This window comes from Anoplopoma fimbria, chromosome 11, assembly GCF_027596085.1.
Source record: "Anoplopoma fimbria isolate UVic2021 breed Golden Eagle Sablefish chromosome 11, Afim_UVic_2022, whole genome shotgun sequence".
Lineage (NCBI taxonomy): Eukaryota > Metazoa > Chordata > Actinopteri > Perciformes > Anoplopomatidae > Anoplopoma > Anoplopoma fimbria.
In genome coordinates, this window is record NC_072459.1 from 8,951,227 (window position 1) to 8,966,768 (window position 15,542).

A 15,542-nucleotide genomic window follows, 5' to 3' on the forward strand; every position below is an offset into this window, starting at 1 on the left:
ATTTGTACAAATGAGGGGAAAAAAATAATACCACCACTTATTTTAAATGTATTTCCATTTATCCATGAACATGACATATATACATTTTTCCTAAATTGGCAAAAAGAAAGTAGCCCCACGGTTAGTAACAGTTTATCATCATTAAATGATATTGTAGATAATGTTTTCACTTTTCTTATAACATCAAATCATTTGAATAAATTAATTAAATGTATTTTACAAACATGGAGGACCCTGCGAGGATAATAATGTTATGTTTCTAACTAAATCAAATCAAAAATAAATTATATATATTACATAGTGTGTATATGAATGTATGTATGTGGATACATTTTATGATTTTAAAATGATACATGATTTAAACATTCATGGATAAATGGAAATTCATTATATATACAATTAATTCATATATATATATATATACAAATAAAATCTGAGATTGTTACTTTAATATTCAGATCACCTATTGTTCATAATAAAATAAAATAAGTTATTTTCGTCTTTTATTTTTTCTTCCTGGAGGAAAACCTAAAAATAGCTTTTCAGACTGTTTGTTTCAGGAGGATGTTATTAAAGGGGAGGCGCGCGCTGCACTCTGCACGCCGTTGGCTACGTCACACCCAACCAACCGGTGACGCGAGGTGGTTACTGGAACCGGAAATAGAGATTCTGTCGTTCAAAGTAAAAGGACAACGAGAATGAATGAATGAATGAATGAATGAATGAATGAAAACAGCAGTGAAGGAAGTTTATGTTTGCAGTCACTATTTCTTTTCTGTATTAACAATGAACAAACAACAACACAGAAAACAAAACAACAAACAACAAACCAACATATTTTATAAGCTTGTCACACAGGCTTCAGAAGTTACTCAAATTATAATTGAATAAAATAGGTTAAACTCATCTACTAATCGATCATTATTAATGTTTATTAATGTCAAAATGGAATACAAAACCATTTAAAACACTTTTAATTGTCTTTATTAGAGCACAAATCATTTTATTTGAGGTCTAAATTCTGTAACAATAAATTCGTCAATACGCCGCCTTTATTTTGAAAACGCAGCGGATGTTGTGTTCTCGTTGTCCGGAAACGTAAACTTGACATTTGTCTTTCTGTGAGGAAGTCATCTCTCAACAAACATCTGTCGCTTTGGTTCAGTTTGTCTTTCAAACACGCGTTACAACACAAAGCTACCCTCAACATGGCGGAGGACAACATCTTCTACTTCGTTCCCAATCTGATCGGTGAGCTTCATCGCCTCTAACAGGCACGCAGCGTAGCTAGCTTAGCATTAGCATTAGCCTCCACACAGTGGATTCTGTTGGGAGCAGAGTCACACCAAACTCCAGACGAAAAAGTACCTGTTTTAGAAAAAATGCTAAAGTGGATACCTGGTGATAGTTTAGTAAAAAGTACAATATCTACCTCTGAGATGTAGTACAGTAAAAAGTACAATATTTACCTTTGAGATGTAGTACAGTAAAAAGTACAATATCTACCTTTGAGATGTAGTAAAAAGTACAATATCTACCTCTGAGATGTAGTACAGTAAAAAGTACAATATCTACCTTTGAGATGTAGTAAAAAGTACAATATCTACCTTTGAGATGTAGTAAAAAGTACAATATCTACCTCTGAGATGTAGTACAGTTAAAAGTACAATATCTACCTCTGAGATGTAGTACAGTAAAAAGTACAATATCTACCTCTGAGATGTAGTACAGTAAAAAGTACAATATCTACCTTTGAGATGTAGTAAAAAGTACAATATCTACCTTTGAGATGTAGTAAAAAGTACAATATCTACCTCTGAGATGTAGTACAGTTAAAAGTACAATATCTACCTCTGAGATGTAGTACAGTAAAAAGTACAATATCTACCTCTGAGATGTAGTACAGTTAAAAGTACAATATCTACCTCTGAGATGTAGTACAGTAAAAAGTACAATATTTACCTCTGAGATGTAGTGTGGTGGTAGTAGTATGAAGTATATAGTATATCTTGATGTAGTACCGTGTACTTGTACCCTCAGGTTACGCCCGTATCCTGTTGGCCCTCCTCTCCTTCGCTCTGATGCCCTGCTGTCCATGGACCGCCGTCTTCTGCTACCTGCTCAGCGGTCTGCTGGACGCCTTCGACGGCCACGCTGCTCGGGCGCTCAATCAGTGTAAGAATATATATAAAGATGTAATTAAAGTGTTTCTCATTCCCCACTAATCACTGCTGATAATAAACGATATTCTTCTAACTTTCTGTATTTAATATTTTATATATTTTTTTTTTTTCAGCCACTAAGTTCGGGGCGATGATGGACATGCTGACGGACCGCTGTGCCACCATGTGTCTGCTGGTCAACCTGTCTCTGCTCTACCCGTCATACACCTTCCTGTTCCAGCTCAGCATGTGTGTGGACATTGCCAGCCACTGGCTGCACCTGCACAGGTACGTCATGACATCACAGAGAGAAAACCTGTTTCTCTGCATGTCTTTAAACGTCTCGTTGGGAGCGACGCAGTTTTACTTTCTGCTCCGAAGACGAAGAACCGGAGTAACAGATGAAATGAATCAGGATGAAACACTTCAAATATGGATTGAAGCGAAATACTTTGTTAGATAAAAATATTTTGTGAAATTTTAAACAATAGATGTTGATTCAATGCCCTGAATCAGAAACAATACTAAAGATTCCAATTCTACTAATATTATAATACTAATGACATTAGTGTAGCCTGATCTTAACTGTCTTTATTCTGAATGTTGCTATCGAATTCAAATGTTAATGTTATGAATGAAGCGTCCAACTATTCAGTAGAGCTGCAGACTGTTTATAAGAAGTGGACGTAGATGTCATGACGACTCTCATTGGTCTGGGGACGTTTTGAAGCTTTAAGTTCAGCATTTTGTCCGTCGCCATCTTGACATGTTTACTGAGGGAATAAATCAAGAGAGAAGTAGTCATTTTCTCATTGACTTCTATACAACCAGAAGAGTCGCCCCCTGATGGACATTAGAGAGAATGCAGCTATAACACATGAAACATTGACGCCTGGTCAAACACACATCATAGTTAAATCTATAAGATAATATTTATTTATTTCTTGTTTTCTCAGCTCAACAATGACTGGATCTGCCAGCCACAAGAGCATCGACCTCTCCGGTAACCCTGTCCTCCGAATCTACTACACTTCCAAGGTGAGGAGTACACACACACACACACACACACACTGTACTGTGTCTCAGTTGTTGACTGTGTGTTTGTGTTCGGCAGCCGGTGCTGTTCGTGATGTGTGCCGGTAACGAGCTCTTCTTCTGCCTCCTCTTCATCCTCCATCACATCCAAGAACCTGCAGGTAGGAAGTTCCTCCAACGTCTCATGAGTCATGTGACACCCAGAGCTGTACTCTGAGTGACTGTCAGTACTGTAGTATTTATACCACTACTCCACTACATTTATCTGACAACTTTTTACAGTTTGGTAATAGTACTTTTACTGTTCCAGAGTATTTTTTACTTGTAATGGAATATTTTTACAGTGTGGTATTAGTACTTTTACTGTGACAAGAGTATTTATACTGTGTGGTATTTGTACTTTACTTTGTCAAATTATTTGTACAGTATGGTATTAGTGCTTTTATTGTACCAGAGTATTTATACTCTTTTACTGCAGTGAAGGACCTGGATACCTCCTCCACTCCCCTGTGTTGACCTGCTGTGTACTCTGTGTGTACTCTGTGTGTACTCTGTCTTGTTCTCTGTGTACTGCAGCTTGGCTCTACTGGCTGCAGGGACTCTGTGGGACGATCTGTCTGCTAAAGACGGCCATCAGTCTGGTTCACCTGGTCACCGCCTCCAAGAACATGGCCGCCATGGACGCCGCCGAGAGAGAGAAGAACACCAAGACGCAGTGAGAGAGAGATGGGGGGGGGGGGGGGTGAGAGATGGAGGAGTGAATGAAAGCTTCAGCAGAAAACCCACCATGTTTTAATTTATTTTTCGTTGTCTGAAGGGTCGACTTGTGAACTTAAACAGGACAAGAAACAAAACGACTTCAGAGTTTTATGACCAAATATCTCAACATCAGAAGAAACATCTAGTGGATTAATATTATTATTATACTTTACAAACCAAACACAATCAAAAGTGTCAAACACGGAGATTTATATATCAAGATATGAACTTACATCTTCACCTTTAATAAACATAACAACTCTTAAACAACTTGATGATACAAACCTGTTGTTTCCATGATGTCTTTGAACGCCTCAGCAGATCTGTTAGCATTTTGCATTTTCATCCTTTTTAAATTCTAAAAACCAAGAAGTTGTTTAATATGAACTCAATCCACAGTGACGGTCAGGAAAGAGACAATCAGACTAACACGACTATCAAATGTATTTAAGTTTGTTAAATTAAACAAATCGTGAGATCAAACTATTAATGATTATTTGGAATATTTAAAACCTGAACAACCAGTATGACAGAAACTACTTTAAAAAAAAACATTTATCTTTTATTATTTTCTGAGGTTTTATGGACTAAATGATTAAACGATTCATCAAAAAAAGGCTTTAAGGCCACTAGTTTGACGGTTAAACATTTAATAAAGAAGAAGAAAATGGCAGCTGTAAAATTAACCTTAATTCTTCATTTATTTTGTTTTTATTACTGTTTTTTTTTAATGTATTTATGAGGATGAAATGATGTCCCTGAAATGTAAAACAGACCAAACTGAAGGTTTCGTTCACTTGATCCAGACAACGTCCAGTTGTTGTTAAAGAGGAAACTTTTAAAACAAACCCGTATTAATTTCTGGAGATTCTTGATAATTTATTGCTGTGGATTAATCGGTGATGGTCGCACTAGAGAGACGTTTGTGCTTATTTGACATTTATAATGTTAGTTATTTTAATGTGGTAGAAGAGACGTGTTTCCTTTTGACTTAGAATCAGAAAAGAGCACCAAGTATTACGCTTTGTACATTTTCACGTCACTGACCGTGTGTGTGTTTTAATGCAGAACGTGTTTAAAAGATTTGGAATATAAATGTGTTTTTCGATGGAACTCATTTCCCAGAATGTATTATAATAATATAGTAAAAATAGAAATGTATATCAAGCGAGTGCAGCAAAGCCAAGTTTATTATTATATTACAAGATTTAAAAGATATCAAGTGAGGTTATTAAGATAATGATGGTTATCTGGTTTGGAGTGCAGGTGGTTTGAGTTTTACTGTGAAAATAAAGACCATGAATACCTGACTTATTTTTCATTTTCATCATTCATATGTAGATGAAGCTTCATTCTATTTTCCAAAATGAAAGCCTTGAATGCCAGTCAAGTGGAGTAAAGTAATACAACACTTTTTGGTGTATTTAAGGCATGCAGAATTTATGAGTGCCCCTTCCTGAATGGAAAAACATATATTTTGTCGGCTTATTATGATTGTTATAATGCATTTAAAGCAAGCCTACATGCAATTTGTGCTTTCTTATAATTGAGTTTGGTGTAACCCACTTGAGAAGGGACTTTGGGTTAGAATACAGCAGTTGCACACTGTATTTTTTGAGGAAAAACTTGTCAAAAGTTTACATTTGTTTGTAATGGAGGCATGCCGAATTAATGAGTGCTTCTTATTGAATGGAAGAAAACAATTAACCATGCTTATTATGGTTATTATAATGAATTTAAAACAAGCATGTGTGACATTCTTGATTTTATTTTTTTTTTAAACAGAGTTTGGTATTATCCACTGGAGAAGGGACATCAGGTTAGACTACAGCAGTTTGAAAGTGTACTTTTGTGAGAAAAAATATTTAAAAAATGAACAATTTTACAAACAATACTGCTTGGTGTATTTAAGGCATTCTGAATTCACCAATGCATCTTACTGAATAGACAAAAATCATTGGCCTTGCTTATATGGTTATTATAATAAATTTAAAGCAAGAAAAAATATTATGGAGTCTGGTTTAACCCACTCGAGAAGGAAGAATACAGCGTTTGCAAAGTGTTCTTTAGTGGGGAAAAAAAAGTTCAAAAGTTATAATATTTCATTAATACAATACTTTTAGGTTTATTTTAAGCATGCCGAATTAAAGAGTGCTTCTTATTGAATGGAAGAAAATAATTGGCCTTTCTTATTATGGTTATTATAATGAATTTAAAGCAAGCATGCATGACATTCTTGATTTTTTTTTTTTTTTAAACAGTTTGGTATTATCCACTGGAGAAGGGACATCAGGTTAGACTACAGCAGTTTGAAAGTGTACTTTTGTGAGAAAAAATGTTTAAAAAATGAACAATTTTACTAACACAATACTGCTTGGTGTATTTAAGGCATTCTGAATTCACCAATGCATCTTACTGAATTTGCAAAGTGTGCAAATGCTGTATTCCCCACTATTTTTCCCTACTAAAGTGGGGGGAAAAAGTTCAAAAGTTATAATATTTCATTAATACAATACTTTTAGGTTTATTTTAAGCATGCCGAATTAAAGAGTGCTTCTTATTGAATGGAAGAAAATAATTGGCCTTTCTTATTATGGTTATTATAATGAATTTAAAGCAAGCATGCATGACATTCTTGATTTTTTTTTTTAAACAGTTTGGTATTATCCACTGGAGAAGGGACATCAGGTTAGACTACAGCAGTTTGAAAGTGTACTTTTGTGAGAAAAAAAGTACACTTTCAATATATATATGGTTTAACCCACTCGAGAAGGAAGAACACAGCATTTGCAAAGTGTGCAAATGCTGTATTCCCCACTATTTTTCCCTACTAAAGTGAGAAAAAAAAGTTTAAAAGTTATAATTTTTCATCAATACAATACTTTTTGGTTTATTTTAAGCATGCCAAATTAAAGAGTGCTTCTTATTAAATGGAAGACAAACATTGACCTTGCTTGTTGTGGTTATTTTAATGATTTTGAGGCTAGAATACGTTCAATTTGTCATTTTTTGAATGAAGTGTTGAGCATCTCAAAGAAGGGACAGAATCCAGATGTTGCGTTTGCGTGCCTCGTTACCTTTAAGATGCTGTGTCGGTAACGCGTTGTTTTAACACCGTCTCCTCCAGCAGAGGCCACGCGGACCGGCCGCGTGCTTCATTAAGTTTAACGAGCACCGTTTGTTTTTTAATTAAGACCCGAGGAAGAGGACATTAACGTCTCGAGCGGATTCTTCTGAAATGTCGGATTTCATTTTTTGTCGGCCGACCGTGAAGCAGCGGCGGCGGCGGGAGGGACTGCACGAGACGAGACGAGACGGGGTCCGCGAGGAGGGTGGGCGCGTGCATTAAATACTTTCCCTTTAAAGCGGAGAGGGACAGAGGGGGTGAAGGAGAGACATAAAAAAAGAAAAGGAAGAAAGACAGAGAGGGAGGGAGGGCGAGAGAGGGAGAGGGAGAGAGAGGCTTTTTTTTTTTTTAAAAAAAGAGAAAGATGTCCTCCCGTCGATCGAAACACCGAGGCGGAGTCATGGACCGCGGCCGACCGGGAGCCCTCTAGTCTGGGGACGAGCTGTACGCAACACCGAGGCTTTGGGACTCCAACGCTGCGGCCTTTTTTTTTTTTTTTTTTTCTTGCAGGAGCTACAAATAATCTCTATTTTTTTTTGCATGCAATTCACCACATTTTAACTAATGTAGACATAAGCAACTTATATATATAAAACACCATTAAAGCAAGCATGATATCAACCATTTTTTGGCGCGTTTACAAAATGTTTACCGCCAACGGGGTATGATTTCATCACTGATAGCAGCCGCAGCACTCATTAGCCGTGAGAGCTAGCTGTCGTCCGGTGTCATCAAACCCGGACAGGTGAAGAGGAGACACAGGCCTCAGGTTTTGTTTTCATAGCGGTCCCTCCTCGGCTCCGTCCCCCTCCTCCCTCCCCTCTTCGGGCCGCTAGCTGCTGCTGGTCCTCGGCTGTCAGAGGGTTCAAGATGGACACCTCCTGGAGTAATTTCCTCTTTCAGGTGAGTCTTAATTGATGCTCTAGCTGCTTTGTTGTTTGGGGAGGTTTTTTTTATTTGGGAGGAGAAAAGAGGAGGAGGAAGAGGAGAGGAGGGTGGGGGTGTTTGACATTTCTGCATGGGGCTTAAGAGGGAGGGGGGGTCACAGAGGGGTCAGGATGGAACTGGTGTCACCTCCTCCCCTCCACATGTTCCCCATCTGAAAGTACTAAACTGTTAAAATACTCTGGTACAGTAAAAGTACTAACGCCACACTATAGAAATACTCTGGTACAGTAAAGGTTCTAATAACACAGTATAAAAATACTCTGTCACAGTAAAAGTACTGATGCCACACTATAGAAATACTCTGGTACAGTAAAAGTACTAATGCCACACTATAGAAATACTCTGGTACAGTAAAGGTTCTAATAACACAGTATAAAAATACTCTGGTACAGTAAAAGTACTGATGCCACACTATAGACATACTCTGGTACAGTAAAAGTACTAATGCCACACTATAGAAATACTCTGGTAGAGTAAAAGTACTAATGCCACACTATAGAAATACTCTGGTACAGTAAAAGTACTAATGCCACACTAGAAATACTCTGGTACAGTAAAAGTACTAATGCCACACTATAGAAATACTCTGGTAGAGTAAAAGTACTAATGCCACACTATAGAAATACTCTGGTACAGTAAAAGTACTAATGCCACACTATAGAAATACTCTGGTACAGTAAAGGTTCTAATAACACAGTATAAAAATACTCTGTCACTACTCATGTATTAATGATAAAGCAGGATTTGACTTTTGTAGTTCAGCTGGAGCTCATTTGTAATAATTAACTAACAGTGTTTCTAATAATCCTGATGGATCAATAAGTTGATCAGCAGACATAAAAACATGGCGTGTACCTTTTAATGTGTATTAAAAACGATGTATTTGTGTATTTCCTGTTTGACCTCCAGACTCCGTCGGCTCAGAGTCAGACTGAGACGCCTCTTCAGTCCGATCTGCTCCCGGAGCTCAGCGGATCGGCTCAGAGTCCTCCAGCCGAGCAGATCGGCACACCGCCGTCCACCGTTGACACTGCCGCCCTCAGCGAGGAGCCACTTCCTGGTGAGGGGGGGATTATTGATTAGGTCCAGACAGGAAACAGAGAGAGAGAGAGATGCTGATCACATGATACAACTAGATCAACCTGGTGATGATGACGTTTTAGAAACTTAAAAAAACAATGAAGATGATTATTGGTTATTAATTTAAACCTCAGAATCTGAACTGCAGTTTGTGAACACATAAAATGATTTTTTTCTCAAAGAAAAAAGGACTATTATGTACACAACTATGTAAAAAAATAATATAAAAGTGTGTTTTCTCCGGTATTTAATGCTGCATGAGGTCTCATAACATTAAATCTCTAAACTGGTGTAGAAGTTAGAGTGAGACTCTGGTTCTGACGTTCGGACCGTCTTCTCTGTCCTTCAGTCAAACCGCTCACCAAACCCGGCCGGCCGGCCCACATCTGTGCCACCTGCAACAAGGAGTTCAAGAACAGCTACAACCTGCGGCGCCACCAGTCGGTGCACACGGGCATCAAGATGAAGGACCGGGCGGCCCGGGAGAAGGAGGACGGAGGTAAAGGTGGACGGGTGGAGAAGCAGACGGTGCCTCTGTCGCTCCTCCACCTCGCTATGCCTCCTCCTCCTCCTCCACCTCCTCCCCCCACACAGGAGACCCTCCCCCAGCACGGTCAGCAGCACGCCAACCAGGAGAGCCAGCAGGTCTCTGTGTCCATCGCCCCGGCAACTGTAACCATGGCCGCACTGCCTCAACCAATCCAGGCAGCTGTTGTGGTGGTGGGCTCCATGGAGCAGGTGGGTTCTCCTGGAGACCTTTTTATATGTTAGAGAGGGATTAAAGGACCATTCAGGGTTTTATTCATCTTTTATTTTTCTTACTAGAAATCATATGTGTGTGTGTGTGTGTATATATCATGTGACTTTTCATCCTTGAGAATAAGCAGCATCTAAATCATAAACATTCAGAACAAGTTACCAGAATTTAAAAAACAACAACATTAAAATAGCATTGACTCTCAGTTTTAAAGTTGAGATGGAGGGAAGCTTTCCCTTGATTTCCTAACACTCGCTCTAAACAGATTATAATACATCATTAAAACTACTAAAGACTAGTTTTAATCAATAAAAACACAATCTTTTATTTCCTAATCATTTGAATTGTATGTTTTTATGAAGAAAAAAACCCACTATAAATTACTATAACAAAGTAAAAGTATAACATTTAGTATTTTTGATGGTTCACGGACTTCAGAACGGTTTGCGGACTTCAACGTTTTGGGACGATAACAAATATAAATAAATATTATGGATCCTTCTAGACCAGCTGCTATAATCAAATAACAAAGGGATCTGTATCTGACAATATGGATCATCAATGATCAATAATTAGTATCAGCGGCAAAAAAAACATGCTAAGAGATTTCTAAAAGTTATATTTACTAACTTATTTCTTTTGTGCGGATCTGATCTGTTAGTTTTATGATCCGTTGCTCTGCTATCTGCCAGACATCCTGTACATTTTTTATAAATAGTGATGGAGCTTCTTAACGTCTCTGCTTCCACTTTCCACAGAATCCGAACCCCCACCCAAACACCAACCAGGTGAGGAAGAACCACGCGTGCGAGGCCTGTGGGAAGGCCTTCAGAGACGTTTACCACCTGAACCGCCACCGTCTGTCCCACTCGGACGAGAAGCCGTACTCCTGCCCCATCTGCCAGCAGCGCTTCAAGAGGAAAGACCGCATGAGCTACCACGTCCGCTCGCACCAGGGTGGCGTGGAGAAACCCTACGTCTGTCCGCACTGCGCCAAGGCCTTCTCCCGGTACAAGATGACACCTTTAGGGACCTTTTTATAACGTAGGACAGGTCTTGTCCACACTACACATAGTGGCTTTAAGCTAAAACGTTGATGTTTTTCCTTAAATAATAACTATTCAAACAGATAAAAACAGTTTGATTCAGACACCAGATGTTTTATTTACATGTGAAATAGTTTTTTTTATGAGAATCCTGTTGAACTTGATGTTGAAATAGTAATTTTTGAGTTCTAAATATTGATTGAAGATGTTTAAACTGTGATTAGACAGTTTAATCCTAGACTAACCTTCTATTTCTATTGTGAAGTTTAAAGAAGAGCTTGACAGAAGAGAACACGTTGCCTGTTAAGATAAAATAAGATAATCCCTTATTAGACCCTCAACGGGGAAATTTGCAGGAAAGTGCAACAAGAGACATCAGTTGAAAACAAAACAAGTACAACATATAATCAAACAGTAAAGGTATATTAAATAAGGTGTATAAAACAACAAAAGCTGTAAATACAATATAATTAGATTGAGAGGTTGGATACACATTATTGTACATATACTGTAGGAAATATAAAGTGTTTATATTGCTCATACGTACACTGATATTATACTGATATTGCACATGAATGAATGAATGGACCTTCATGTCGCTAATTCGAGCTTGTTCCAGGGTGCTTTTATTGTGAAAATCTTGACACTGAAACAGTTCAGTTGAACAGTTTAACATTGTTTTTGTTCTCCATCTATTAAACTAAATAGTGTCTATTAGTCAAAGACACTTTCTACATTCAGACACAGAGTCTTTATTCTGGTTTGGAGGTAAAACACATCGTGTTTTTCTTTTAATGACGGGTGTTTGTTTGTTGTTTTCAGACCGGACCACCTCAACAGCCACGTCCGACAGGTGCACTCTACAGAGAGACCGTTCAAGTGCACGGTAACGTCTTCATCTGTCTGTTTACTGGAGTTCAACCAATATGGGTTTGTGAATCATATAGAGCACGAAACACTGGATGATGATGATGATGATGATAGTGGTGATTTGATGAAAATATAACTTGAAACTTCAATGCTTCACATAATACACATTGATGTGAAGCTGCGTTGATGTAAACAAAAGAAAGTCCTGTGGGTAACAAATAAAAGTAAAATACAACGGATTGAAGTGTTTAAGTGGAAATTAAGACAAACATATTTTAAATTGTTTGTTTGATGTATATAAGAATTATCTCCTTGGACGCCATGGAAATGGAAATGTATAACTGGAATACAAGCTTTAAATTTACGAGAAAAAACTCAATATTCTCTGATATTATAAAATCACAAATTTACGAGTTCAAACTCGGAAATTGTGTTTTTAGTTTTGGTCAATCAACCATATGTCTTCACTTTGTAAAGTTGGATCAACCTCATCACATCACTTCACACGCAGTTTATTATGTCTGCAGTGGATGACCTCATCAATATATATTTTTCAATCTGTTTATGAACAAAGACATGCTGGTGGTTTTAGCCCAGAATCACCATTTTATCATCAGCATCCAGACAGTGAAGACATATTGCTGTGTTTAATCTCAGAATTAAATTTAAAATCCTGATTATTTTCTCTGAATATTACCCTTCTTCATCAGCTCTGTAATCTATTTATTTTTTACCTATAACATTCCTAACATGGTATACATTGATTTGTAATTGTTCTTCTTGCCGCTTTTTGACAGAAACTTTTTTGTGTTTACAAAACTTAACTTTTTGGTTTGGTCATATAACGATCTGTACTGTGAGATATATTTATATACTGATATTTATTTATTCTATAAATTGAAGAATTGATCCTCTAATATTTGTGGTTTTTATCAAAAACAGACCTCATTTTCTGCTTATTTGATCTATAATTGACAATAAATACAATTGAATGTTACACAATGTTAGATTTTATTTGTTCTTTCTTCACGTATCCCTGCACTTTTTCCCCATCAGACGTGCACGTCGGCGTTCGCCACGCGGGATCGTCTCCGCGCTCACCTGATCCGCCATGAGGAGAAGGTTCCGTGTCACATCTGTGGGAAGCTGCTGTCCGCCGCCTACATCACCGACCACATGAGGGTCCACAACCAGTCGCAGCACCACGCCTGTCACCTCTGCAACCGCAGTAAGTCACCGGGAAACGCCACCGGAAGTTTAGTTTTTAACTAAATCACTGCTGCTTCACATTAAAAGTCTTCAACTCGGGAAACAACAAGATACTTTTATTGTGAAGTAGCTACAAGAGCTTCCTTTTTGGTGCTTTTGGTCAATAAACAACATGTATATAGATAAAATCTTCTGCACTATTTGATCAGTGAATACATTTTAAATACTTCAAACAAAGACAGTGATCGAAAAAAGTGTTAAAAAAGTAATTCTGATCAAGTTTACCTACCAGCACACTAAGTACTCAGATCATTTACTTAAGTAAAAGTAGTAATACCACAGTATAGAAATACTCTGTTACATGTTAAAAGTCCTACTTTCAAAGTACTCATAATTTCAGATTTACACTACAATAACATAACATTATTTGTTTATGTTTTGCATTAATATATGAATCTATAAAGTAATCAGTGAGAAAATGTAGTGAGAAGTAGTGTGTGTATATATATAATATATATAGTAAAATTTACAGTTACTGTGAGGAACTTTAATTTAGTGTTGTTTAGTGTAGGTGTTTAGTGTAGGTGGCTCCGATGACGAGCTTTAAGAATAACTTTATAGAAACAGACATTCTTCTCTCTGATGGTCTCGTTTACTGACGGAGGTCTTATAGAGGATCAGGATTAAGCTGAGACTGGTTTAGAACCAGTTAAAAGTTCCTCACTGTCACTCTAAGTACTTGAGTAAATGTACTTTCTCACCATGAAGTACAATAACAGCATGTGAAAACTATGACAGAATAATAACTTCCTCATGTTATCTCTGTAGCAGAAGAGACTAAATAACAAACAGGAAGTTGTTGTTTTTCCAGGCTTCACCACGCTCACCTACCTAAGAGTCCACGCTCAGAAGCACCACGGTCAGGAGTGGAAGGAGAGCGGGGGCGCGAGGGGGCTTCGGGGGACGGGGGCCGGTGGGGTGCTGCTCTGCCAGCTGTGCGGCGTGCAGTGTAAGACGGCCACGCAGCTCCAGGGTCACATGGGCACCCACGCCAACCAGGGTGACCCCGTCCCCGACGCCACGGGGGCCACCGGCGTGGCCGTCACCGTGTCCAGTGCCAGCGCGGTGGGACTGCTAGTAACTGACTGCTCCGGCATCGCCCCCCCGCCCCACAGCTAGCACGCTGGGAGGGCGACGGGGGCGGGACGGGGATGAGGTGGGGGTGGAGGCGATGGAGGCGATGGAGGAGGAGAGACAACTACAGCCAGGTGTGTGAATCTTTAGTCTGTAAACATTCACTGTTTTATGAAGCGTTCACTGTCTCCAGATGGAGCTGTGTGACAAATGTCCTGACGTCACTTGAGTCAAGTGATGTCATTTGACTCAAGTGATGACGTTTGAGTCAAGTGATGTCGTTTGACTCAAGCAATGTCATTTGACTCACGTGATGTCACTCAAGTCTAGTGATGTCGTTTGACTAGTGAAGTCTCTTTGTAGTCTTTTTGTCTCTTTGTGGGGTTTTTTGTAGTTCGTTTATGTCTTTTTCAGTAATTTTGTGTCTCTTTGTAGTTGTTTTATGTCTCTTTACAGTGATCTCGTTGAGTTGACATTTTGCAGGTAAAGGCCAGATGGGCCCCTGACACTATGGGCCCCTGGGCCTGAGCCTGGGCCTCGGCCTGGTCGACTCCTCATGAAGATAATGTGTGTTTTATTTACATGTATTTTGTTTTCACTTTCCAGATGTTTTCTCAACAGCCTGTCAGAACTGGACTCTGAGAGAAGCTGAAGATCTTCTCTCCTCCTCAGCGTTGTCATAGTTTCATGAGGACGGCAGCCTTTTCGTACTTTTACCTCCGTCAGCGGTGTGAAACAGCTGAGCTCTCACCAACACTCAGACACACTTTACAAAACTGTACAGAGTGTTTGAAGACCAGAAGAGACAAAGCAAGGAAAGAGACAGTGGACAAGACAATAATGAAACCTCTGCTCATTCATTAAGAAGATATTATGTGTATTTTTATTCATGTTGCTTAGCGATTAGCTGTTTCTATTTGCCATCATCTCGTTGTTTTAATCGTTGACTGACTCGCACATTCTGTCATGATTTTGTAAAGTGTTTTTAGATAATTTATATTCCATGATATCAGTGTTTGTTTATAATGGGGACGTTTATCTAAAGATAACATTTACTTATCTCTTTAATTTATTACTAAACAGTCTCCAGTTTGCCTTTTGTCAGATTATCAGAGCAGGGAAACCTACCGGGACACGGGATCGACTGTTTCAGATGGGACATCATGTAAATACACTTTTTATAGAGCTGATGAAGGCAAACTACTAGATGTTTGTGTATCTCTCCCCCCCCCCCCCCATTAAATGAACATTGAATGTGCATAACTTCTCTGCTTCATATGGTCTTCGCTCTGTCTCTGGATGCTGATTTGTAATATTTGAAAACATGTAATTTGTAGCTCCCTTGGTGACACACTTTCTGTGGCCGTGCATATTGATTGTACTTTGATGCATAGCCTCGTTACTACTGTATTAAA

General features: G+C 38.5%; 2 protein-coding genes across 2 annotated transcripts; both read left to right on the plus strand.

The window, feature by feature from the left end:
• The first annotated feature begins 1,080 nt into the window (after positions 1-1,080).
• On the plus strand, positions 1,081-5,274 carry cdipt (CDP-diacylglycerol--inositol 3-phosphatidyltransferase (phosphatidylinositol synthase)). The gene is made up of 6 exons (XM_054607811.1): positions 1,081-1,251; positions 2,041-2,175; positions 2,297-2,450; positions 3,119-3,200; positions 3,277-3,358; positions 3,774-5,274. Exons 1-6 carry the CDS (start codon positions 1,209-1,211, stop codon positions 3,914-3,916), a joined length of 639 nt encoding a protein of 212 aa, XP_054463786.1. The 5' UTR covers positions 1,081-1,208; the 3' UTR covers positions 3,917-5,274.
• A 1,651-nt stretch (positions 5,275-6,925) lies between these two features.
• Positions 6,926-15,542, plus strand: LOC129098646 (myc-associated zinc finger protein). Its single transcript, XM_054607715.1, has 8 exons — positions 6,926-7,986; positions 8,941-9,091; positions 9,461-9,849; positions 10,627-10,877; positions 11,737-11,800; positions 12,841-13,012; positions 13,865-14,261; positions 14,734-15,542. Exons 1-7 carry the CDS (start codon positions 7,954-7,956, stop codon positions 14,170-14,172), a joined length of 1,368 nt encoding a protein of 455 aa, XP_054463690.1. The 5' UTR covers positions 6,926-7,953; the 3' UTR covers positions 14,173-14,261; positions 14,734-15,542.